General features: G+C 52.1%; 1 protein-coding gene across 3 annotated transcripts in view; it reads left to right on the top strand.

Moving 5' to 3' along the window:
* Positions 1-2132: 2132 nt before the first annotated feature.
* Positions 2133-26377, top strand: part of NOS1 (nitric oxide synthase 1) — a 59033-nt gene continuing 34788 nt past the window's right edge. Inside the window, exons 1-3 of one of the 3 annotated variants that reach the window (XM_030500349.1) lie at positions 2133-2164; positions 12535-13658; positions 23286-23418. In XM_030500349.1, coding sequence (XP_030356209.1) covers positions 12931-13658; positions 23286-23418 — 861 coding nt within the window. In that variant the 5' untranslated portion in view covers positions 2133-2164; positions 12535-12930. Of the gene's footprint in view, positions 2165-2381; positions 2570-12534; positions 13659-23285; positions 23419-26377 lie in introns of those variants that run through there. The other 2 variants (XM_030500348.1, XM_030500350.1) reach the window with 2 other exon arrangements.

The following is a 26377-nucleotide window of genomic DNA, read 5'->3' as shown; positions in this document are numbered from 1 at the left end:
ATAGCAGCCGAATAACTCCAGAGCTGTGGCTGCTGGGGATATTGTGTGTGAGCCGTGCTGAGGCCACGCTTTCCTAAGGATCTTGGAGCCGAGCATCCTGAGTGGCACATTTTCACTGCATTCCCGGCTCCCAAAAGAGAGGTGGGTGAGGATGAATGGGAGAGGGGAAAGAATCCAGATCCGGGAAGGGGGAGGGAAAGGAAACTTGGGGGAGCATTAGCTTCTGGATTTATATTTGGCTTCTTTAACCGCTGGCAGCATATGGCCAGAGGCAAGCAGAGCTGAGCTGATTTCAGAGAGGGGGAACTGGGATGCAGCTGTGTGAGGGGCAGGGAGGAGGCTATTCCCAATCCTGAGCAGTTTTGGGGGATAACTTGCTTGATAGGACTACTTCCATTTGCTCACAGCTGTGAGAAAGGGGGAAGCAACTTCCATGGCTGGGGGGCTTCTTCAGAGCTGGGGTCTCTTCTCTGGGGTTCTTATCTACCCATGAATGATGAGGCAGGATGATAGGAACATGTTCGCTTTGGAGACATCCTTCCCACAGATGCTGTTTGCTGGAGGAAGGAGGGTGCAAACGTTTGCTGTCACGCCAAGAGCTGTATGGGAACGGGCTCACTGGATGCAGATGGGCTGGAGAGGGTCTTGCTCCACCTTCTCCATTCACAGCCCAACATCTGCCTCATTAGTCACTTATGAACCTTCAAACCTTCCTCTCCAGGCTGACTCATGGCCACCAGCTGGAGGGAAAGGCTACCTGGGGCTGCTCCTGGCTTGGAGGGATGCACAGGACATGCACAGACTGGCAGCATCCTTCTCATACTGACCCTTTGCTCCTGGCTTGCCCAGATTTACAGACCTCAGCAAAGCTCCAGCTGATACAGAAGTGAGCATTGTCCTGTTAAGTTATTTTAAGTTTGCTTCCCCAGCATGGTTTTGCCTCCTGCAGTTCTGCCTCACTGGCAGGAGAGCAGAAGAGCAGTGAGGTGCTGGTGGCTGGAGCTCATGCCGTGTGTCAGGGTGGCTTTGGCAGTGCAGAGTCCCTTTGAACACCTCCCTGCAGCACTAAGGCCAGGCTCAAAGCTCTGAGCACTGAAAGAGAGGAAGGGTTTGTGCTTGTCATCAGCTGAGAATTTTCAGCCTGTAACAGGGTCACGAAGTGCTGGTGTGCACCTACTCATCCCTCCACGGGGCAGGTTTCTCTGCCCAACGCATCAGAGCAGATGTCGTTGGGTAGTTTGCTATTAGATTAGTCCTCTTGCATCTAAATAGGCCTAATTATGTTTTCATTAGCCCCAGACAGTGTATTACAGCGTGATGTATGAGGAATGTGAGGAGAGGGGAGCATGGGGAAAGCAGCCCCAGTTCTGCTGCCGCATTTGCCTATCCTCTCCCCTTCGCCACCTCTGCAAAACTCCCATTGTACCGGGAGGGAACAGGGCTGCTCCCTTTCCTCTTCCCTGTGGGAAGTTTTGTAATTGAACCTCCTGCTGTGCTGTATTTGCCTGCCTCGGTGCAGCCATGGGGCAGGGAGGCGGAGCTGCTGGGCATCCATGGGCCATGTGTCTTCACCAGGCTGCAGCCACCTCTCCCTGCTCCGGTGGGAGCTGCCTCCTGGCCTTGGGAGGAGGCTGTGAGCTGGTGAACCTCATATTCCTGCCCAAGAACCCACTTGCGTTTATATAATACTATATATCTATAATAGTGTGTTTGTTGTTGCCATGGGAATGAGCACAATTGTAAAGCCCGGAGACTGATGTCAAGCCTCAGGCTTGCACTGGGCCTTATCAGGGGCAGATAGATAGTCAGAAATGGGGTGATGGGGTGAGGAGGAGCCCCTTTGCTCCCTAACCTGTGCGTGGTCCAGCCTCGTCTTTGCCAGCAGAGGTACAGGCAGCTTTGGTGCTCAGGGCATCACAGTGGGGCTGGTGCCGTCTGCCCCGGGTGCAGAGAGGGCAGGGGCAGACCCGGCAGGAGGTGGGTCTCGGGGAAAGAGGGGGCTTTCCTGCAGCCACCAGAGCACAGCCCGGCTGGGAGCAGGAAGGGGGGGTGTGAATACAGCTTTCCATGGGCCCGGAGGCAGTTGCCAGTGCAGCAGGGCTGGGCAGGGGCAGGCAGAGCCCCGCTCTGGGGCGGGCTGCGGCGCGGAGCTTCCCGGCAACAAGTGGGGGCCGGGGGGTGTCTCTCGGCTCTTTAACTGGGGGGGGAATTGGGGAGGGGGGGAGCGATGCTCTCCGGTAAGGGGAGGGAGGGGGAAGAAAAGGTACACTGGAAATGAGGTTATATAAAAGATGTATGATTTGGAGAGCAGAGTGTCTCCTAATGAGGGCTGCACCGGCTCGCTCCACACCCATAAAAACCCGGGTTGGACGTCAAAGCGGATTCGTTTCGGTGATGCTGGGATAAAGGGGCGCAGCGAGGACTGGCTCCCTCCCCGCCAGCCCAGCCGAGCCCAGCGACGCGCCGGGCTCCGTCCGTCCGTCCGCTGCGCCCGGAGCCGCCGGGAGGGATGCACCGGGCGGGGACGGGGACAGGGCCGGGGACGGGGCCGGCTCCTCTCGGCCGCACGGTAGGTGGGGCGGCGGGCGGGCTGCCCCCAGCCCCGCACCGGGCGCCGCTTCTCCGGGAAACTTTGCGGGGGGATGCGCGGAGCCCCGCGGGACCTTGCGCTCCCTCGGGCGCCCGTCGGAAGCGCTCCCCGGGGCACCGGGGCTGCGCCGCGCCGCCGTGCCCTTGGCTGGGGACGGGATGACAGCCGCGGGTCCCCAGCTCTGCCGGTGTGGGCAGCCGGGCGCTGCCTCCGGCTGCAGGAGCCCGGGGTTCGGTGGAGGCGGCCGGGCTATCCCCGGGCCCCGCGCCGCGGAGGGGAGCGAGGAACACGGGTGGGGTCTGCCCGGCTAAAGCCACTTTGCTTGTTCGGAGAGCGGGGCTGTGTGTGTCGGTCCCCCGCCGCCGTCCGCCGCACCCTGGGGCTCCGCTGCAAACTCCGTGCTCAGCTTCCCCCCCACCGCGTCCTTCGGGCTGGGGGTGCTGCGGGAATGGAGCGAAGCTGATGGGTATTTCCCTCCCCCGTAACTCTTTGCAGCAAGTTGGGATGGGGCGAGGCGGGCCGCTTGTATGGGGGGGCGGTTTGCCGTGGGGGTGACACATATGGGACGGGGACGGGACAGTTTGCCCGGGGAGGGAAGGGACGGGCGGAGACGGGGACCAGCGTGCAGGGGCCCGAAGGGGTAGTTTCCCGGCGGGTAGAAGTTGACCGAAGCAGTTTCCCGGGATGGGGGGGTCAGGACTATCGGTCCCCCCCCTCCCGAGGGGGGGGCCGTGCCGGAGCTGTCCCGGGTGCTAATCGCTGCCTGAGCAGAGTCGCGACACATCCCCTCCCCCCGCGACAACGCGGGCACCGTCGGGGAGGGCTCGGGGCCGCATGAGATGCCACCACCTCCCCAGTGCTGGTTTGGGGGATGACCCGGAGTGTCCCCGCTGTCCCCGGAGCGCTGGGGTGAGAGCAAGGTGGGAAAGAGACACCCTAATGCGGATCCAGCCCTCTGTGTGTAGCCCTGGGATGTCCCACTCATGGCTGGCTCCTGTCCTCCAGGGAGGGTCAGGTCGGTTCTTACCCCTTCCCTCTCCCCACCTGGGACCTCGATAGTCCCCTCTGGATGCGCTTGAAACGCAGAAGGGAGTTGTTACAGGGAGCAAGGGAAATGAACCTTGCTTGCCCTGCCTGTGAGCTCACTCTCGGCTTAGTTTGCGGTAGATAGTAGAAAGCTTCTGGTTTTTACTGTCAAAGCAGAGGAAAAAGAGACCTCTGTAGAGGCGCATCTGGTGCTGGGGTGGGTGTGCATCGCCCCATCCAGCTCCAGCCCCGCAGAGCCTTTCCCTGTCTCAGCCCCGTGCTCCCCAGGCGCGCCGGCTCCGCAGCCCAGGTGCAGACATTTTCTTCCAACGCTTTCAAGTTATGACTGTCAGGAGGAAATTCTGGCAGCAACTTGACAATTATCTCGCTGAGTCCCCGAGGAGCTGATCCGCCTCTCACCGCAATGGAGGGGAAGTGTCTCCTTCCTTCCCGTGGGAGCACAGGCTGTCTGGAGCGGGAGATGTGGGAGATTACAAGGGGCAGTTGCAGTGGCTGGGGGCTCGACTGCTTTAAATGCCAGCTTGTCTTCCTCTTCTGCACCCCTAAATGCTGATGGCTCAGGCAGGGATCTATAGGGATCATCACACAAAAGCTGTAGGAAGCTTTTGGGGCAGAGGGGCTGTTCAAAATAGCATCTCCCCGAGATTTCTACCTGCACATCTTGGCTGGCTATGTCTTTTCTGTTAAAGGTCTTAGATGAGGATGTCCTATTGTAAAGAATTTGGGTTTGCATCAGAAATTTCTTCCTCCCTCTATTTCTTTCTCATTCGTAATACCCAGAATATTTTCTTAAAGATGCTACACACTCAGTTACATACTCTCCTGTTTTAAAGCATGCATGTGTTTGCAAACAAACTCCCAGCACAAAGTCTCTTCTTATGCAGACCTGGGGTTTGAGGGAATATTTCTCTGATCAGGTACCTGCACTGCAAGAAATGTTACATTCCCTCATGAGCGAAGGAGAGTGACAAGTCCTTGTGCCCTTTGAATTCTGCTTATTCCCTCTGTCAGTGCAATGATCGTGAGCGAGTACCGGAGAGGCCATCTTAGGCAGAGGGGTTTGGGCTGAATCCTCACTTGCAATTAATGTTGTGTGCCTACTGATGGGGAGGGTTTGGTCCTCCCTCGGGGACATTTTACCCCTCTCAGCTTTTTCTTTCCACCCCCTGCTTTGCTCGTGTATTTTGTCTTTTCCATTTCAGTAGTGTATCTGTACAAAGGCTTAGGAAATCTGCCAGATTGCCTAAATCAGTGCCTGAAAACAACTATATATAGTAACTGATAAGTCACATGAGCTCAGCTTGCATAGATTAGCATCTACCTCTCCTGAGTAATGAGAATATTGTTTGATACTTGTTGATACCATCAATTTTGACTAAAGAAATACAACCCCGATAGGAAGGGACCAGTTTTGAGAGGAGGCTCCAAATGAAGCTAAAATGCCTTTGCTGTACTCACGCTGTTCTGATTGTATCTGTGCACTAAATCAGATCTATATATGTGATCTGATCTCTTGTACGTAGCCAAAAATAAACATATTGTGTCCTGAAGAGGGAAGGATCTGTCAGTCCCTTTCTGGTTGAAGCCAGATGTGACATGTTTGTTCCAAGTGGATTGCAATGGGCTGTGTGTGATACCTGACCCAACGCATTGCTACCCTCCAAGGCAGCTGTAAAACAAGTGGAATGAAGTGCTGAGATGATGCCAAGCAAGTACTTAGGATTTGGCTGTGAGCATGAGAAACACACAGTCTGGAAAGCCCATATGTTAGCAGTATGTTGGTGCTATATGCAGAGTGTGGAAACCTGCAAGTACTCTGTGTGTATATACAAACCGGGAGGTATTTATGCTAAGGCAACTCTTTATGCTTGACGAGCTCTTGCAATGCTCTTCAAGGGCAGGCTTGTCCTACTCCTATTTTGCAGAGTATCAAGCCTATGTTTTCAGACATGCTGAAAAGATGCACTTCTTCCTTGCCTTGATAGTCATGAAAGCTCAGTCTTTCCAGAGCAGGAGCCAGCCTTCAGAATTAATGTGTCATCGGAAATATCAGTGGCATGTTGCGGTCAATGACTCCAGCCCCAATGGAGTGCAGCAGGACTGTGGTCCTGGTGTGCCAGCCTGCCCCACTGCTGCCTCTCCCCATGATACTGCTATTGATGAGTTTCCAACCCTCTGCCACAGGCAGGGACACCTTCCACTAGAGCAGGTTGCTCCAAGCCCCTGTGTCCAACCTGGCCTTGAACACTGCCAGGGCTGGAGCAGCCACAGCTTCTCTGGGCACCCTGTGCCAGAGCCTCACCACAATTTAATTTTCAAGGAAAGAGTTAGAAAGGTTCTGTCTTTAACATTGTCTCTTTAAACCTTTCCATAGTAATCTTGCTCCATTATATACACAATAGTCATGGAAACTGGGGTTCAGCAAGCTCATGGCCTTCTTGTCACTGTCCCCCTTTCCCAGCCCCAGGGATGCTAGTGGAGCAAGGATGATGTTGCTGCTCAGGAAAGGCCTTGCTCCCACTAGCAGCACCTTTAGCAAAAATAAGGAAACAGAAAATTCCATCCTTCCATCTCCCACAATCCTGTCTGAATTAGAGCCAGAGCCCTTCCTAGGACAAGGAATGGGTCCCAGGAGGCTCCCTGAGACCTTTGCTGCCGCTGTTGATACTATGGCAACAAGTGCTAATGCAAAACCCTAAGAAAAGTGCAGACAGAAACTAGGGGGAACAAATTATCTTCCTTTTTGCCTTGCATAGTCACCGAGGGTGCGGGTGCACAGAGGGTGAGAGCTCTGCTCTGACTCCATGTACCGAATTCATCAGCAGGGAATCGCACCTCGAGTCCTCCTGCCCCTTTTGATGTTGAAGAAGGGGAACAGAGAGAATCCCATAGCCTTTTTCGTAAGTAGGCTTTCACAGGGAGCTGGCTCGTGCCTCCAGACCGAGGAACCCAGGCTTGTGCCGTAAGGAGCCCGATGTTTTCCTGAGGTTTTTAAATAGTGACATGAGTCACTCTTTCAGCAAAAGTTGGTGACAATCAGGTTTATTGCTATTTACTGTCCTAATTGGGCTGCATCTCCCACTGGCTTGTTAGAGGAGGCAAATTTGATGCTATTCTAGAAGGATTTTGAGGAGTCAGCAGTAAAGGAGGGGACGAGAACGTGAGCTGCTGAGACGAGCCGGGAGTTGAATTCCTGGACTGACTCTGAGCTGAGAGCTCTGTCGCTGCCTCTATTGATGCCGGCTGGCAGCTCTGAAGCTATTGCAGCTCCTGCCAACCTGCTGTGATTTCTGAATTCCCTTTTTCTTGTTCTTTCCTAAATGGAACCACGATCCCCCTCTCGTGCTGCGATTGGATTCCGAGACCATCCATCAAGTGGCATTTTCTCATTTATTTCCTATCTACCTATTTTGTTGTTTAGGACAAAGCGGTGTGGTGTTAATACAGGTCCCATTTGTCAAACTGGAGTCGCTGGTGTAATTCCAATCCTCTTGGCAAATTGATGGTGGTGAAATTTATGTTTTACAGATGGGCTGAACCCTAATAAGAACATCAGTTTTAGATAGGGTTAGCGGCAGAATTGACGGGTTTATCTAAACTCTGTTTCAGCCACACACCACAGGCGCCAAGAAACAGTAGAAGAGAAATGGCAGGCGTGTTACTGAAATCTGTTAAGCCTTGAACTCCAAATTAAAACAAAGCCTTGTTTCTGTCATCCGGGGGAAAAAAAAAATGAGGGAATTTTGTCAACACAGTTGTCTTGGCAACATTAAACTGATTGCCTGAGATCTGCTTGGAGAGGTATGGTTCGTATCAGATGGGCTGAAGGGAAGAGGGATGAGGGACCTCATTAGATTACAGCAAAGTTTTGGTGCAGTTCTGCCTACTCTAGTGTTGATGCTCCATGATAAGGAGTGTGCAGGATGCTGGTCGGAATAGAGAATAGAGTACTTCAGTTGGAAGGGACCTACAATGATCATCTAAGTCCTGCCCACAAGGTGTGCTAGTGGCTCCTCCGGCCAGCAGGACCAGGCTTTCCTTGGCTGTTTAATTCCCCGGAGAGAGACAGTTGGGATGAACACAAAAGCAAGTGCAACGAGTTGGATAAATGTGCATGTTGTGGGGCTTTAGGGCAGCCCAATGATGTGCCCATGAGCAACCACGGATTGTTTTGCTTTCCAGAAAGCAACCCCCTGATTAGGGGCAAATGAACCCTCTCACGGAATGGACACGGATTTATTTATACTGGAAAGCAAGTAGTTATTTTATTAACTGTTCTTTTACCAGTTATAGGAGTGTTTTCAATGCAAACATCTGTGCCTTGCTGATGTGAGGGAGGTGAGGGGGTTTCCAGGACTGAGTCCACAGCCATTCATCCCTTTGGCAGCATCCTTCCCAAGCCCACTGCTTCCTGTGGCTGCATGGAGCTGTCCAGAAGCTCCACAGCATCCTTGGACACTGAGCACTAGCACTAGAGTGTTGCACAGATGGCAAAGTGCCTCCTCTTTAATTCACTCCTAGGTGTAAATCAGGTTTATTGGGGGTGAATAAAACATTGTGGTCCAGGTGAAACAGGTACTTCCCAGCGTGGTGCTCTGGGGATGGGGAGAAGTGGAGTGCGCGGTTTGGCTGTGAAGGAAAAAGGGCTTGTTCCTTCCTGGGTGGATTTTGGCCAGGTTGGTGGGAGGTGGATAATTAGAGATAGCTGGGGGAGCATTGTCTATATAATGTCAGGATTAAAAGGCCATGTACACAGATACATCGTGGCGTCGGTCTGAGCCGAGCGGGAGCTGAGCACAGAACTGCTGGCATGGGCGAGCTGGCTGCCAGTGAATCACTTTAATGCTCCATTTTCGGCTGCACAAACACACAGGTTTACAGTAACTGTGCATATGTTGCATCCCATCACTCCTCATCAGATTCACTGGTGCTCCATGGGTCGTAAAAATTAAACGGGCATAAATCCATCAGCCCTGGGGTTCTTCCTTGAATGCTATAAATCCCACCAAAACTAATTAAATAGGACAATGGTGTCCATTTAAAGCTGGCACATAGAAATATAAGCCATTACCACAGCGAAGACAAGGCTCAGAATTGATTTGTGAGGGTAAGGGCAACCCAAGTGCCCACGCTGAGGGCTGCTGTTGGGTACATTCTAACTCACCATCACTTGCAGCCCCTGGCTGGGAGAGTTAAGAGATTGTGTTAAGCTCCTAAGATTGATTTCTCCTCCACTTTGCTTTCTAAATCGAATCAGCCAATTAAAATATGTGCTGGAGTTTGTTGCTTGAAATGTTATCTGGCGACTCTAAAAGCTTCTTGTTATTGCCTTTCATAGGGCTTGTATGTTAAGCAAATGCCTTTGTCGCTGCCATAGGGAGCCTGTTGTGCTGCTCTTCCCGGCACTGATGAAAGCCTCCAAACAGGCATTGTTAGTGTGGATTGCTGTTGAGATCAGGGTTAATGCTTGTCTGGGGTGCTACAAGTTTGCAGCTCTACACGGTTTGTTGCTCCTCTGTGATTTGAGTTGGGTTTATGTTTTGGGAAGGGGAAGGAAACTGAGGCAGGGAGTGGGATGGCACTGTTCATGGATATTTATCCAATTGGGGTGGCTCAGCAAGGAGCTGAACCTGGCTTTGCCTGTGGCATTGGCCACCTCCCACTGCCTTTCAGGGATGAAATAAATAGATTTTTCCCCCCAAGTAGCACTGTGAAACCCTGCTCAGCACACTGCTCTCATGGGTTTTGAGGACTTAGACGTGACACCTCCAGGAGCTTCACATGTACGACCTGGCAAATGTGCTACTGCTCTTGGGCTCATAAATCAGAGTCTTAATGATGCTCGTAGGGAGAACCGAGCTCGGTGGAGCTGAGCAGAGTTCATCCACATTGCAAACAGCCACCATCTCCCTGTCGCTTCACATGGGGTTGAATCTTTCAGCTTCCCTCTGGGAACAAACCTGCCAATGTCCTGGGACTCACTGGGAGCTGGGCATGGGGAAGCTCTGACCCATGCTGGGTGTCTGGGGAAGTCTTCCCTGTGCTCCTGGTTGTCTCCTGAGCTCCCTCCAATCTTCAATCTGAGTTTGTGCAAGATTCTGTAGCTGGAAAAGGGTTAGACTCAATGATCTTAAGGTTATTTTCCATCCTAAATGGTTCTATGAAAATGCTTGTCCGACTCTTCCCCAAAGGAACAGAAGGCTCAGGGGCTTAGAGACAGGTTGCCTTCCATCTCCTTGCCTGCCCCTCTGTTTTCTGGGTTTTTTGTGACCTTCCTTACTCTGGGAGGCAGCTGAGAAAAAGGAAACAAAAGGCTTGAGTTGGAAGGTGGAGGATAAAAATCCTGAACAGGCACATAATGTTGTTCCTTGTCTTCCAGCCCGTCTATATGTAACAGATTATAAGCTTTACTATAAGGTTTTGGAGGGAAAAATTGGAAATTGGCCTGGTCGGAGAAGAGTGAGTGACTGTAAATACTTTGGTGTTTCTCAGCTATTTGGGGCAGGTGAGGCTCAGCATGGCTCCGCTCCTCTGCAAGCACAGCAGTAAGGAGTTGAGACAAGCTGGAAGGCATCATCTCCTCTAGCTGTTGACCATCTGCCCACAGGAGCTGCTGGGGATGCCTGGTGGTGACAGGGGCTTGGGCTGGGCAGTCCCCGAGGTGGCCCTGGCCCCACCAAGATAGGCACGATGTGAACATAGACTTCACCCACTGCAAGATGTTTGTAGCTGGTGACTAATCCAGAGCTAATAACAGGGTTGTCCCCTGCAAGAGAAGACGACAGTCCTGCACTTGTGTGGTACTTATACTGCTTTCAAAGCCTGGTTTGTCCTTCTGGTGTCAGCTAATACGTAAGAAATGAGTCCTGCTCATGGATGTCAGGGTGATGGTGACCTCATTTGTAAGGGGGACCAGTGGAGTGACTGGGGGATGCAGGGCATGTGCTGATGTGCTGCTGAGAGCAGGGAGAGGAAAAAACAGAGCTTGGGCAGAGAGAAGGTCTATCAGGTCCTGCGGTTTGGCACTGGCACCAAAGAGCCTGCAAACGACAGGGAAGGCTTGGACAGGGTCCTGCTGCACCCAGTGCCGCTGGGGAAAGTGGGCTCTGGCTGGGAAAGGGATAGAGGGGATGGAAAGGGAGGAGAAGAGGACAAATCTTCCCCTAAGAAGCAGATCTCTGCTTCCCTCCATCCTTCCCAGATATGTCACCTTCCCTCCCTTGGTGGCCTGAGGATCTGGAGACGTCCTGCTCTGGTACCCCAAACCCTGTGAGGTAGCATAACCCATCACCCCTGCCAGAGGTCCTGCTCCAGCCACCTCTGGCCAGGGCCGCTTGTGGGAAGTCACCGGGCAATTAGGGCTTATGTCACCCAGGTTAATTAGCCTTGAGGAGGTGACTCCCCACTGACCTACTCAGGTGACATTTAACCCTGCACATGCTGCTGCTGCTGCTCTGCAGGGATGAGTAATGGCAGGAGAAGGGCAATAGGGGTTAAATCCATCAGCCTGGGTTATCGCTCTCTAATTGCTCTATTCTTTACTCGCCTGCAAAAAAGCCAGGCTGGGGTCAGCAGCCTTCATCACATGAAGATTAAAGTGCTCAAGTGAGTTAATGCCAGGGCTGGTGTCACTGCCCTGCTCCTCAGATCCCTGTCTTTCCCATCTGGGAGTTGAAGGGAGCTCCTGGCAGAGGGGGACTCAGTGATCGGTGTCTAAAGGGTCAAATGCTGCCCCAAATGCGCTGCCTCTGGGTGACAGGAGAGTGTTTTATTTGGCATGCCAGTGCCTCCAGCCTGCAGATCTAGTGCCCTCTGTTCTCTCCCCAAAATTCCGATTTAAAAAAGAAGAGAAGGCATCTGCCTTTCAGCTTGCTGCTAAATGTCAGGGCACAGTCCCAGAGAGAAACGTTCTCCAGAGCATCTAAGAAATGAGAAGGGAAAGCAGAGAGGGTCTAGGAGCTGAAGTTAGCGAATGCAAGCGTTGGCATGTAAGAACCAGGGTCTCATCAGGAGTCAATGAGATGTGGCTCCTCAAGCCACGCATGGGCTGTAGAAAGTCATGCCCTGATGCATGAGGTTCCCCTGAGAGCTGGGTAAACTCATTGCATGTTCTCCTCTAGATGGTTTTCCATCAGCTAAAGCAATTTGTTTGGGAACTGCTCAGAGCTGGATGGCAGGGCTGGGCACGGGGGAGTGTGAGCTTTGCCTCCTGTGTCCCTGTGCCAGGCTTGAAATATGGGGAGAGGAGGAGCTGAGCCAGGCTGAGGCTGTGCTCCCTGTAGCCAGGCTTGAAAGCACTTGCTGTTGTAAGTGCCTTGCTGTAACTCGGGGTAAGGGGAGCTGAATGTCCTCTTCTTCTGCCTTGATTTGCTTGTGGCTGCTACTAGAAAGAGTAAAGCCTTCTTGGTGTGACAGCACCTATGGAATGGGTTTTATCCTGGGCAGGGACACACATCCCCCGTCTGCTCACCGCAATCCGCCTCAACCATCAGGTTGTTGGATACTCTGGAAAACACATGGAGATGAGATCCTCAGCCGGCACCGGAGCTGAGCTCCACGCCTCTCTACCCATTTGCCAGACTGGCACCCCATGGTCAAAGTAGGGAGGGTCCGAGCCTGGCTCCCCCTCCCCGGGCTCCCCCCGCACTTCTCCAGCCCCTGCCGAGCAGATGGTGCTGCTTTTGGCAGGGAGGGGTGGAGGAAACAAAGCCCAGAGCGATGGGGAGCTGCAGCCTGGCTCCGGAGCGCAGCCCGGGGGGTGGCATGTGTGGGGACGGGCTGATGCACGGGGGTGTCTGTGGTGTGCCGAGCCCCGTGCTGCGCCGGCACTTACGCCTGCCCTGTCTCACTTCTCTTTCTCCTTTGTTGTTTGCTTCTCTTTTCTTCCTCCTTTCTAGCTGAAGAGGCTCGTGAACTGCTTTCAGGGATGTCGGTGAAGTGAGCGGGCTGCCTCCCCTCCTCTGCCCAGCACAGGACCAGAGGCTGACTGGAAGCTGGCATGTTGTCCCCTCCAGCCCCTGCGATGCCCAGCCCTGCTCCTAGCCTTGCTTTCCACCGGTGATACACCCTGCTTTCCCCAGGCTGCATTACGGAGACAGGCAGCAGTGAGTATGCTGGAGAAAGCCAGCCTGCAGCCAAAGCCCAGAGGAGTTTTGCAGTGAGGTCAGTTGCTCAAAAGCCGAAGAGTTGTCCCTTCCCTGCCTCAGTGTGGATAAGCATCTCGGACAGTGAATTCCTCTGTGCTCAGCGGGTGTCAAGGTCCTGGTCTGCAGGCTTGAAAAAGAGGGGCTGCCATGGAAGAGAATGTGTTCAGCGTGCAACAGATACAGCCCAACGTCATCTCGGTGAGGCTCTTCAAGCGCAAGGTGGGCGGCCTCGGCTTCTTGGTGAAGGAGCGCGTCAGCAAGCCACCCGTCATCATCTCCGACCTGATCCGGGGAGGGGCTGCAGAGCAGAGTGGCCTCATCCAGGCTGGGGACATCATTTTAGCCGTCAATGGCAAACCGCTGGTGGACGTGAGCTATGAGACAGCGCTGGAGATACTGAGAAGCATCGCCTCTGAGACCTACGTGGTCCTCATCCTGCGGGGCCCCGAGGGCTTCACCACTCACTTGGAGACCACTTTTGCAGGTGACGGGACGCCAAAAACCATCCGTGTCACCAGACCCCTCTGCCCGGCTCCAAAGGCGGTTGACTTGTCCAACCCAAGCCTACACAGCAAAGAGCAGCCACTGCGAGCAGCCGACCGCACCATGGGCTCCCTGTGGACAAGAGAGATCGGGCAGGAGGTGGAGCCGATGGTCCATGTTAACGGCGTTGTTACCAGCAGCAAAGGGCAGGGCAGTGGAAAGGGGAAGGCAGGTGCTTGTGGCTACCCTTGCCTCAACGGTGGCGTGGAAGACAATGAACTTCTCAAAGAAATCGAGCCTGTCCTGGATCTCCTGAAGAGCAGCAGTAAGGACAGCGATGGAGATGCCCCCTCCAAGGTAGAGACAAGAGATATAGAAGTCCAGGTAGACTGGTAGGTCCCTAAATAACTTTTTTACCTTTGGTGAAATGTGGTGGTTTTGGCTACCCAACGTGGCTGGTTTGGGTGTTGGTGAGCACCTCTCCACAAATGGCTGCTGTCTGACACAGCAGGATGGAGATGGAGAGGAACGGATGGAGAACAGGGGGGAAAGAGTTGATGAGGGGAAGATAAAAGTAATGGAAAATTTGGAACAGATGGTGGGAGAAAGGGAGAAAGATGTAAGAGTGGGAAATCGGGGAAACAGCAAGAGTTGTCTCTTGGAAGGCTGAGCTATGTGATGTGGTGGATCACAGGTTGGACTGGGATTTGCTTCTGTTCCATGTTCTTGATCTCATTTGTCTTAAGTTGAAGCAAAATCCCGTGCCTCAGTTTCCCCATCTGCCAAATAAGATTCATGGTATCATCTGTCCTTGCTGTGCTGCGTTAGAGCCGTCCAGTCGAAATCTGCTATTGATTAACTGCCAAAGAGGGAGAAGGAAGGTCAGATTGGCAGAGTATGATGCTTCCCAAGAGAAATGAGTTTCAGAACCTTCTGTGCTTTTGGTAGTCAGGATCTCGAGTGGGGAAGTGAGAGGGGAGCCCTGGTCTGGCTCCAGCTGAAGCCGAGGGGACCTCTGTGCAAAGGCAGTGGGACCTGCCTTGGGAGCTCTGTTTTCTGGAAAGGAGGGGGATGTTTCCCATCAAGAGGTCAGAAATGGCCATCTCTTGTTGAAACCCAACAGCGGAGCTGCCTGTTCATCCCCTCCACTCTTTCTAGATCGAGCTAATGATTTCTATATGTGTATACATCTATCACAAGGGTGGGGACATGTGTGTGCTTGCCCCCTGGCTTCTTGAGGAGGGCGAAGTCCTGTCATGTGGGTGGAACTGCTTCGTTTCTGATATCTATTTCAGCAAAGGGCCATGTGCATGGTGGTGTCCTCCTGATCTTCCTCAGCATTATGCAGACCATTGCTCTGGAGCCGAAGCAGCTCCGGGTGGCCCTTCACACTTTGCAGAAGCTGTTGTTAGTACCTATTTCTATTTCCTGGTGCCAGCTCTCTTGCCTCCTGGCTGTTTATTAGCAATGGTAGGTTGCCTTCTCCTGTTGCCTTTCCCCAAGTCCCTGAACACATTTCAGCAGTGTCAAGTGCTGCGCAGGCTGTGGCTGCCCTCGCGTATTGACTGGCTGTAAAAGGTTCGCCAAAGCTGGTATCTCGGTTCAGTGACAGAGGGATTTGTAATTCCAAGTTCCCCTCCTGCACCTGCTTCCTTTGGGAGGGGAAAAGATTGTATTCATCTATTTTATGAGATACAACAAAGGGGAAAGGCAGAGCTGGGGAGGAGCAGGATCCCTGTGGTGATTTCCCTGCACAGCTCAGTGCCAGAGCCCAGGCTGAGCTCCCGATCACTCCCATCACAAACCAACACCCACACTGTGTGTTTTCCGTCTTCATTCCTGCTTTCCCAGATGATGCATTTCTCCTGTGGAGGACACGGTTGCTCAAAGCCCGTTGGGGTGGTCACACTGAGTCAGAGGGAAAACAAATCTGCTCAGCAGGTGGCAGACGTCTGAGAAAAGCAATAGGACAGGGTATGCTGGGGACATCCTTTCCTGACATCCCTTACCAGGTCTTGAAACTTTGGCTGCTTTCAGAAGCGGTTGGGTTTGGACTCTGCTGTGCAATAGGAGGTAATTTAACCCCTGAGCCCAGCGCTGGCTTTGGAAGGCTGAGGGTTACCTACTCGGACTGCACATTGTTTAATCCGGTATCAATCCAGCCCAGGGGGACCTGGTTTAAGCAACCAAAGTATTGAAATCTTGACTACAGGCCCAAAGAATGTGCAGGAGTGCTTAAAAATCCCCCCTATGCCTCTGTCTTTGCTAAGGCTGCTGCAGTGGAGGTCGCAGCCCAGCAAAGCCCCCAGAGGACACAATCCCAAGCATTGATACCAGGTACAGCCTCTCCCTTCAAACTACGTCCCCATTATCCCCATCCCACCAGCTGCAGTGTCTCTCTCTGAGGGAATTCTGCTCCAGCTGGGGAGAGGGATGAAAATTGTGGGGTTTTTCCGTTGCTTTTACTCAGAGAAAGATTAAACCCAAACACTTTGAATTCACTTAAACTGAAGGACGTGAAACCAGGAAGAATATGAGCAAAGTGGGTACTTCACCGAGGCTCCACTCACTCCCTTTTTCAATACCCTTTAAAAAAATATCTGTGTAATCTCTGTACCTTGGGACTGAAAATTCATTTTTCAGTCAAAATCAACCTTCAGTCTTCTGCATAACGAAAAGCTGCAGCCTCGCTCTTGAGGTAGGACTCTATGAATGAGGAGACCTGCGCTTGAGCAGAGAGGTGGGGAAGGAGATATACTGCAGGGAGAACTTGTTGAGAGCCGCTCTGCCAGGTAAAGGGCATTTTCCAGCCACCTCTCCTCCCACTGCTGCGATGTGCCGGAGGTGATTCATCTCCTTGGCTTGGTCTCAGGCAGAGCTGGGGCATCGTGAAGGTCTTCTGCAGTGAAAGTTTTCTTGGTCCATAGAAGGAATGCAGGAAGGTCAGGGAGCAATAGGGAGGGGATAACTGGGGGGACTGTTGCTCAATGCCAAAGAGATGTCCAAAAGAATAAGTGAGCCTGGTCAGATTGATGCAGCTCTCACGCTGTAGGCTCTGACTTCTGCAGGCTGGGAGGGAGCAAGCAGAGCTGACGTTAGTCAATACAGGAATAGAGCTCTCCCTAGACACCAGGAGGGTGTAAAACCTCGCTCAAGGTTGAGTTTGACACCTACAGCCTGGACTGCTTGACCATCGATCCAGCTGGAGACACTGGTCTCGGTACCAGTCCTGTTCTGTCTCTACCTTCACCTGGCGCTGAGCTCCACAGCCTGCGGCACTTTGTCAGAGCGGGTCCGGCTTGCAGAGCCGTGACAGCTTTCCTAGGGCAGAAAGGAATGGTGCATGTCTGAGGGTTTCACAAGGAGCCAAATACTTCCTCTTCAAGGTGGGCTTTGCCAAACGTGATTCAAATTACACCTGATGCTTTGGGCTTCCAGCCCTTGTCTCTAATGTTTCTTCCAAGGAAAACTGGAAACTGTGAAGTTTGCATTTGGGAGGAAAAGTCAGTTCATCTCCATCTGCTGCACCCATGGTCTGCATTCCCTGGGGAATTGTCCCTGCAATGACCTGGCTTTTGCTCCCTGCTGATTTCCCGCTATAAGGTGCCCTGGATCCATGGTGCGTGCCCAGGGGATGGGCTGTGACCATGGCTCAATGTCTGCTACTTGGCTCAAGCCATCTGCAATGAAGTCAATCACAACACAGGGCACGGAAATGGGGTGCAAGGTATGATGAGAGCTGGCATTTCTGCCATGAGGCTCACCGTGGGCTAGAAAACAAAAATAGAGTTTGATTCACTCACTGCCAGCTAACCCAGGTCTGTTTTTTCCCTCTGCGCTCTAGGGAGATTGTCATGTCCCATCTTCCCTCCCTCTCCTCCCTCCACTCAGTTGCCAGTATTTATTTTCCTTCTCAGGTCTATTCCATAACATGAACAGCATGATGGAAACATGGCAGTTCTGGTCCAAAAAGCAGCATCAGCAGCCCCGAGAGGGGGAAGTGTGCTGAGAGCAGGAATTCTGTTTATGAAGGTTTCAGGCTCTATCCTGCATTGGAACAAACCCCTTAATTTTGCAGTTCTTGAAGAGAAAATTCTCTTCCTCCCACCTCCTTCGCTGCCGCCAAAATCTCTTTGTGTGGCTCAAAACATTTCATTTGCATTTCTGATGTCTTCATTATTCTGTACTTGGACATGAAAACTTTAAAATCTCTGAAATAAAAAGGCTCCCTGAAACTATCATGTCATTGCCATGCTGCAAAGTGGTGAAGGAAGAAGCTTTGGCTGTGAATAACCCTCCCCTTCTCCCTCAGTGGATCCTTCTTCCTCGTCACTCTGACTACATCAGTCTAATCCAAAGAGGCATTTTGTGCCCACTATGAGCATATTCCACCCAAATATACCCTCATGGAGCCTTCTCAGACCAGTCTCCAAAGCACCCTTCACACACTCAGCCCCTGTGCTGGTGCACTTTCATCCCATGGGTCCCATGCTCCCCTTGTACGTGGTCCCAGCAGATAAACCCATGTCCTGTGTGTGAGCCTGTGCTCTCCTGGCAGACCTGAACTGTGTTTGGCCTCCAAATAAGATGCTGAAGCTGGAATGCTCCTGATGCTTTTTGGCCGTGGCTGGGAAGGGATGAGTGTGGCCATTGCAGGTTGCATTTGACACTAGCTGAATGTTGAACAATGCTGATGGGACTTTGGGATTGTTTGGATCTGTTCCAGGTCTTTCTATGTCAATGCCTACTCCAATGGCATTTACCACCCTCATATTTCATGGGTGTCTCTCTGAAGCCACTCTTGTTTGGTTCATTAGTCCCTAATCACACCACTGGGCACAGCCCAGCAATGCTCTGACCTTCCAGGGCACAAGAGCTTCTTCAAGCCGTGCCACGTGCTTGTTGGTGAGGCTTTTTTCCTCTTCCCTCGGGGCTGTTCAAACTCCCCTTTCTCATTTAGAAAGTGGTTTTGTGCTTTGATCGCTCTGCAATTGCCTGCTCTGGGCATGCTGGCCCCACTGCCCCTCTGGGGAGTACATCCCACCTTTGGGAGTTATTCCTTCTGCTTCCAAAATTCCCTCTTCCTTCCTGAGCTCTGCTCCATCCTCTGCACCCCGCAAACCCCAGATCCTGCCTAATCTCTTCTCCTGCCTCTCACTCAAATGTGTGCTGTTGTGCTAGACCTTGCTTTAACCCTCAAGGTGAGGAGTCTGCAGCAGCATGTTTTCATAGAATCCCAGCCTGGTTTGGGTTAAAGGGACCTTAAGATCATCCAGTCCCAACCCCCTGCCACGGGCAGGGACACCTTCCACTAGAGCAGGTTGCTCCAAGCCCCTGTGTCCAACCTGGCCTTGAACACTGCCAGGGATGGGGCAGCCACAGCTTCTCTGGGCACCCTGTGCCAGCGCCTCAGCACCCTCACAGGGAAGAACTTCTGCCTCAGAGCTCATCTCAATCTCCCCTCTGGCAGGTTAAAGCCATTCCCCTTGTCCTGTCCCCACAGGCCCTTGTCCAAAGCCCCTCTCCAGGTTTCTTGTAGGCTCCCTTAAGGTATTAGGGTTTCCCAATGTTACTGTGAGCCCAGGGGGCATGATAGCAAGGAAATATTAACTTGTGAGGACGCAGTGGCCTCTGGAGTATGGTTTTCTGTGGGGCAAAATAAAGGTGAGGCAAGAGGCATTTACCACAGCCTGTAGCACTGGACGGAGGGGCAATGCGTAGTGCAGCCTTGCAGCCATCTCCAGCGACACAGCAGGAAATGGGCAGAAAGTAAGGTGAAGTTATTTCTCTCCCAAAGCTCAGACCAAGCAAGGTGTGCACATGTGAGCTTTCCAAGCTCAAGTGTAGGGTTTTCAGCCCCAGGAACAAGGGTCTGGGGGAGTCCATCCCCATGGTCACAGCACAGAGTGCTGCTAACAGCATGAGAGCTGTCATCAGAAGTGTGGACAGCAGCATCCTTATCTGTTCACCCAAACGGGCCCTGGGGATTGCAGCAGCTAGCAGTATCTCTGCCTGGGAAATCAGAGAGATTCTTCTGCCAAGCAAATTCAAAGGAGCAAAGTGACAAACTTTCTTTTTGCTCATTATTTTTTCAGTTTCTTTTTTGGAAAAGCTTTGGAGGGATTTCAGAAACGGCTGCCTCAGCAGCATCTCTCCGAGCACTGCAACATCATCAAATTAGTCAAAAGCAAACAGTGGTGCCTCTCATTTCTCCTAACAGCCAGATGCTCTTCCCGAGGTGAGGCAGCATCCACAGCTCTGCCTTTGCACCAGTGGGGGAGGGCAGGATTCCTCATGCTTTTTTTAAGTAACAGATTTTGCTTTCAGAACAAAAGACAAATTCAAACATGGTCCTTTCCCAAAAACCTGCTCTGAATCCAAGAGGTCTTGCTGATAGTATTTAATAGCTCTGGCAGCAGGTCAGAGAGGGATCTCGGGAACCTGGATCTGGCCTTTGGGAAAGTTCAGTCAAACAAGTACCTCCAAGGACACACCTTCAGCATTGCTTCCAGTGCCCCAAAGACTATAAAGGGATGATTTTAATGTCTCCAAAGGCTGCGGGAGCCAAGGGCAAGCTCCCCTCTTCCCTTTGTGGCTGCAGATGGGGCTGCTTCCATGGCAGCTCACTGGAGGGGTCCAACCTGGCTGCCTTGAAACACCCCTCAGGGGAAATGCATCCTCGCCATTGCCCATCAGGAACCCCTTTGGGCTCTTCTGTTGATAAAGTGCTTTTGGAAACATTATTTGGAGGCTGAGGTTGGGCACAGTGTTTTGCCTATCCTGCCCATCTTTTTGAGTGTGTGAGCACCATCCTCTTGTGAATAGGGCAGGTCACCCTGTGTCTCTTCTGGGCACTGGGGAAGCCAAGTCAAGAGAGGAAAATAACTTATGCAAAAGACCCTGAGCTCGCAAACAAGAAACAGGCAGGAAATATTTGTAAAATGAAGCAATTGATAGCTTTTATGTCTTTTTTCCCATCTGGGCGAGGACGGGGGTGAGGCTGTGGCTGCTCTGAATGGGCTTTTTTTCCCTGTCTCTCTCCGAAAGAGAGAGACGGATGCTTCTGGACATCCTCATCCAGGAGAGGTCTGCACTAGCTCAGCACAGGGCACGCACCCGTGGCCATGCAGTTAATCAAGAATAGCAATACACAACCCTTTCTGTCCCTGTGGCAAACATGCAATTGAATGTGGAGCATTTGCTTCTGAGCATCCAACCTTTAATGCCCACCCAGACTTCACTGCTCCTCAGGACGGTGCATCTCTCTGTTGGGTGATGCTCGAGGCCAGTGAATGGGAGTGGGGCCCTGCTCCAGCAATACTTGTAATACACAAAGTAGCCAACTACAGCGATGACTTAATTCAAGCATCTGGTCCTTTTCCCTGCTCTTGGCACAGGTTGCAACATTTATGGCTTTGCTGGTGTGCAGACAATGAGATTCCGCATGCTGCCTCCCAGCCGAGACCTCCGGCTGCTGCCGCCGATTGATGGATTCCTCTCCAAGGTTCTCTTGTGTCATCAAACACCCGTTTGGACAGGCTTTAAACAGGCAAACACCTTCCTGGAAACAGCAGGTTGTGCCAGGCGCCTGCGGGCATGTGCTCAGTGTCATTCTGGAGGTGCCTGTGGGATATCTGGCACGCTGGGCTCTGTCTGCCCAAGCGTCTCCTGGCTGCATGGAGGCAAAGGCTGTGTCCTGGAGAGGCACCGTGGTCCTCCTGGAGACAGATTCCCTCTGCTAAGTCCCAGACACCAGTAAAGACAAGGGATTTCTTCCATTGCCTTACGGATTTAGTGCCTGTGTCTTGATTTCTTGATGGAAGTTGTAAATGCTCCATCCCTGACAGTGTTCAAGGCCGGGTTGCAGGGGGCCTTGGGTGACATGATCTAGTGGAAGCTGTCCCTGCCCATGGCAAGGGGTTGGAACTAGATGATCTTAAGGTCCTTTCCAACCCAAACCATTCTGTGATTCTTTAATTCTATGATTTTGGGCCAGTTATGGGAGCAGCACTTTGGGAGTGCTTGTAGCACTTGTAGCGTTGTAGCATCAGCTATGTGAGATGGCTCCTGTAAGCCCATTGTTTCATGTGCTCACTGGCTTGGTGTTGATCTGCCTCCACTCTCCCTGATAGGATGGCCTGAAAGTAAGAAGGCAGGGTTGTGCAGCCATGGAAATGAGTATTCTCTGGGATATTTAATAGCTGGCCTTAACTTAGGGGGAAAAGCCAGATTTGCTGAATGTTCATCCTGCTAACTCTAAGTCTTGCTGCTGGCAATTCTCTAGATGGAGCTAAGCTGGATGCGTCAAGAGACCCTCAAGCTTCCCCTTTGGATGGGCTGGTAGAGAGCAGAGTGGGTACTGTGTGGTTTGTGGTTGTCCCCAGCTCTGGAGGACCTGTGTGGCTGCAGAGTGCTCCCAGCAGTGCCGTCACCATGCAGCAGAGAGCTGGAACCTGTTGTCTTTGGCTGTGGTTGTGTGGTGCGATGGGTGGGGTTTCTTGTGCTTTATCTGATTGAAACCTTTCCACATATTTGTAGGAGCCAAGTCACAAAAGAACAGCTTTCATGGCTTGGGGGGGCATAGAAATCTCAGTAGAAACTATCCCTGTGTAGAAACTGTACTGTCTTTCTACTGTCCTCAGTAGAAATTGTACCTCTTCACTTGCACCAAGCTGGCCACTATCACCCTAAGGCAGCCGTTGTTTGGAAGGTGTCCAGGAGCAGAGTGTAACATTTTGGCAGCTGAAAACTGCTCTGTAAAGGCAGAAAACACACAGAAAATCTAGTGCACAGGGAGATCATCTTTAAGTGAAGTGTTTTCCTTAAACTGTTCCTAAAGATACGAACTGGGGGGCAAGGAGGATTGTGAAATGGAATTTGCTTTGTACATATGTGTCTTCCCATGATGGTGTTAAAAGGTTGAGTTGGTGTGAATTATGTCCTGAGTGTGAGTGTCCTACTTTTGTTGGTGCCCAAAGCCCACCGTCGTTAATGGGAAGGCTCATAATTGACTTCAGTGGGCATCTGGAAGACTTGCAAGAACTGACAGCAGGAGCAAAGCAGTTGCCAGAGCCCATTACCTCGATGGTCTGTTGGGCAAGTGCAGTGTGGCTGTGAGCCATAGGGCTGTGCCCATCCTGGCCTGTGACCTGTGCAGCTCAACCCATGGTGCTCCTTCCCACATGTGGCCTCACCAGGGTGGTTGGCACTTTTGGTGTGGATGCCACAGCTTGCCTTCCCTGAATATCCTGTCTCTAAACCCCATTTGTTTTTCTCCTTCCTGTGGGCTCATATGGCAGTGGTTTTCCATGACCTGCTTGGATGGCATTTAACAGCCTCCCTGACATCCCATGGTACATTCCCCAGGCAAGATATGCGTGGTAGACTGTGGGCACCACGAGTTACACCAGCTCACGCTGGGGGTGTCCTCAGTCCCCCAGCCTTTCCAACATCCTCTGTGGAGGCAATCCATCAGTTTGCTTAAGGAAAATCGCTTGTGCTCACCAGCCTTTGCAGCATCTCTAAAGGTCAAGAAGAAGAGAGATTGCTGTCTCTTCCTCCTGGGAGCCACCTATTTTTCTGTGGCTTATTTTTTTCTCTCTTTGCTCATAAACACCAGCTGGTTTTGCTATGAGGTTTCACCATGAGATTTTGCAGCTGCAAGTGCGTGAGGCTCTCCTTCCCCCAGCGCCGTGCTTGCTTTCACAGGTCTCCAACTTGGTTTTTGGGGTTCAAAGGGTCCAGTGTGTAGAGCCAGTGTCAGGGCAGGGGTTTCCTGTTGTTTTGCAAGCACTGTGCTTGCCTGCACAGCAGGATTTCTGCTGTGCTTGGATTGCCTTCGCCGTGGTGATTCATTGCCTTGGCCGAGGCAGAGCATTTCCTCCCCTCCTGCAGGGCAATGCGTGAGGTTTTGCTCCTTCGTGGGAAACAGCTGGAGCAGATCCTGGAGATACCACTCCGGGACCTGGCCCGTGGTCCCGGCACCCAGCCGCTGACCCAAATGGTTTTTAACCCTTCAGTTTCAGGGAAGGGGAAAACAAGCTGCAGAAAGCCTTACCAGCCGGGATGGAGAACGACTGTGTCCTCGGTGACCTGTGGGGGAAGAGCAACGTGCCCATGGTCCTGAACAACCCCTACTCTGAAACAGAGCAGGTAAGAGCCCATGGTTCACGCTGCTTTGGGTGGGAAAAGGGTTTGGGGGTACATAACCCATCCCTGGTGGGCTCTCACACCACAGACAACACGCAAGGACTACATGCGCTACCCTAAAGGCCTTTGATCCCAAGAGCTGGAGTTGATGTGGCATAGGTACCATTTGAATGAAGCCGAATTCCCCGTGGCGCAAGCAGGGTATAGGTCACTGGAGAATGATGCTCTTCATCGAGGGGGCCAGACTGGGATGGGAGCACAGGGACCAGGACTCTGACACCTCCCTCGGGACTGTTGTCTCTTTGTGCGGCTAAGAGCCGAGTTGCGTCGTTACAGTCATTTTGATTCATATGATGGTAATTCAATAGAGCACTTCAGATAATGTGCTGTACGGTGCCTTTTCATCTCCTCACATTCCACAGACATAAATTCTCAGGCTTCCTTGTCAAAAAGGGATTAAGTCCTCGTTTGTAGCAAAGCCAGAGACGTAAAGGCAGACCCTGCCAGGCCAGAAAGATCACCTTGGGAAAAGCATGACGTGTGTGAGCACTGCCAAGCATGTTCGGGCAAACGTGTCTCCATGATGGGATTAACCAGCATCAGGGCAGGACATGGGGGACCAGTGTGGGGACCACTTGGTCTCCTCACTCCACTGTATTCCTCAGGGTGACATAGTAAGCACTGTTTTCCAGGGGAGAGGGAAAAAGTGATTTAGTGGTCACATGAAGACTTCTGAGCAAATCAGTGTTTCCTCAGCACAGGAATGTCCTCAGCAGATACCTCTGGCTGATGTCTCTTCCCAGCTCCCATGAGCTGCAATGCAACACTTGTTGCTGTCACGCTACATGCAGACCTCCACAGGGTGGGTGCCTCTCGTGGTGTGGTTGGCACCTAGGTGTTGAGGTGCTGGACCAAGCAGTGTCCAGCAGCACCTCCCAGGCTACGGCTCTGAGGATGTTTTCCCATTTCCCATTTCTGCAAGATGCAAAGCCAGAAGCACGGGGTGTGAGGTCACATGAGGTCCCTTTATGCTTATGGAGGTGACATGGTCTTGGCTGCGGTGGCTTAACTCTGCCCATCCTCCCTGTGCCAGGACCACCACTGTTTCTCCTGGGACTCCTGACCAGAATGATGTTCATGTCCACTTTTGCAGCACCACAGTGCTTTGCTGGTGCTGATGAGCATGGTGGCAGCTGAGATACTCCTGACCATGCCAGGTTTGCTGCATGGCTTAAACCAGCCTGGTTGGATGCTTAGATGCAATTGGGAGCTTATTTCCATCCTCCCCTTGCCTGGATGTAGCTCAGGATTGCGGCCAGGTCTTCCAGCAGCACAAACAACCTTATGGCAGGCATCATCCTACACACAGTTGGGTGCATCCAAGAGCTGCATCACCCTTTGTTCAGCTGTTGGAGAGATGTCCCTGGGCAGCCCCATGTCCCACCACATGGTTAATGTGGTGTGGCAGGTATCATGAGCCCATCTCGCCCAAGGACAGGTCACAGCTCTGGTCCCTTTGCGCCAGCTCTGGAAAGACTGTCTTCCTGCCTCCTCCGCTAAGCTCCTTGTGTGTACGTGTCTGTTACTATAAGTATTTTATAACCTTCTGTGTTCAGAGCTTAATTTCTCTCTGTGTAAGGGCTGCCAAAACTCCCAGTTTTAAGCTGCTATTAAACTCTTTAGGGTTTTTTTTCCCACTAGATACGTAGCTTTCTTTTTATCCTCCTTATCCCCAAATAGATGTGCCTGTTCTTCTGGAGGCAGCTTGGGTTTTCCCTCATGCTTCCTGCAGTCATTCCCCAGGGCTGCATGCGGACAAGGCAACTGAACTTCTCGCAAGCAGCAATAACTACTGTGAACACCAGGACAAGCCAAGCAAAGTGTGAGCTTTTCATACACATTGTTCTTTACAGCAGGAGTTGGTGGATTCGCTTGGCCAGGTGGAGAATGCTCACTGAGGCTCGTAATAAGGTGCTGAAAGACCCGTTGGGCATCAATCCCTATCTCTTGTTTCTTGCAAAATTGGACAGTATGTTTTGCTTGTTTCCCAGGAGCCCAATTCCCCCAGCCCTAAACCTGAGTGATGGCAAAATGCTGTGACTGCACCAACCCAGGTCCTGCGTGAGTCCTATTTCAGTCCACACGGATTGATTTGTTAGGAGCTCCAGGGTAACTGTGGGTGTGTTTGTCCATGGAGCTAGGAGGGGAAGGGAGTCATATCAGCACCACACTTGTAAGTATGATTTACAGCTTTATAAAAGCAAAAAAACCCCGCACTTTCAGCCAGTGGGGTTAATGCAGTCTGGAAGGAAATGTCAGCATGACAATAGATGGAGAAGAGAAGCTGCATGGAAACCTTAGAGCAGCTGCCAGTGCCTAAAGGGGCCAACGAGAAAGCTGGAGAGGGACTCTTCATCAGGGACTGCAGTGATAGGACAAGGAGTGATGGGTTCAAACTGAAACAGGGGAAATTTAGGTTAGATATAAGGAAGAAATTCTTTACTGTGAGACGCTGGCACAGGGTGCCCAGAGGAGCTGTGGCTGCCCCATCCCTGGCAGTGTTCAAGGCCAGGTTGAACACAGGGGCTTGGAGCAACCTGCTCTAGTGGAAGGTGACCCTGCGCATGGCCAGGGATTGGAACTGGTTGAGCTTTAAGGTCCCTTCCAACCCAAATCAGGCTGGGATTCTATGATTCTATGATATTTATGACCTGGGCTAATGCTGCAGACCTCATCCATCCACAGTCAGTGCATTTCAGCAGGGCAATACATGCTCCTGCAGCGCAGGTTGGAAGAAGGAGGAAGGCTGAGGACCTGTAAAGCTCACTTGAGTCTGCGGAAAGGGGGATGCTCCCTGTCATTCTGGCCCCAAGAGGCACCCAGGGCTGGGTGCGTTTCTCTCCTGTGCCTGTTAGAGCTCAGACAGCTCCCAACCTGCACACTGATGACAAGTGCCACCACG

This window comes from Strigops habroptila, chromosome 11 (genome assembly GCF_004027225.2).
Source record: "Strigops habroptila isolate Jane chromosome 11, bStrHab1.2.pri, whole genome shotgun sequence".
In the NCBI taxonomy this organism is placed as follows: domain Eukaryota; kingdom Metazoa; phylum Chordata; class Aves; order Psittaciformes; family Psittacidae; genus Strigops; species Strigops habroptila.
The sequence above is the reverse complement of the archived record's forward strand: the minus strand, read 5'-3'. Positions and strand labels throughout refer to the sequence as shown.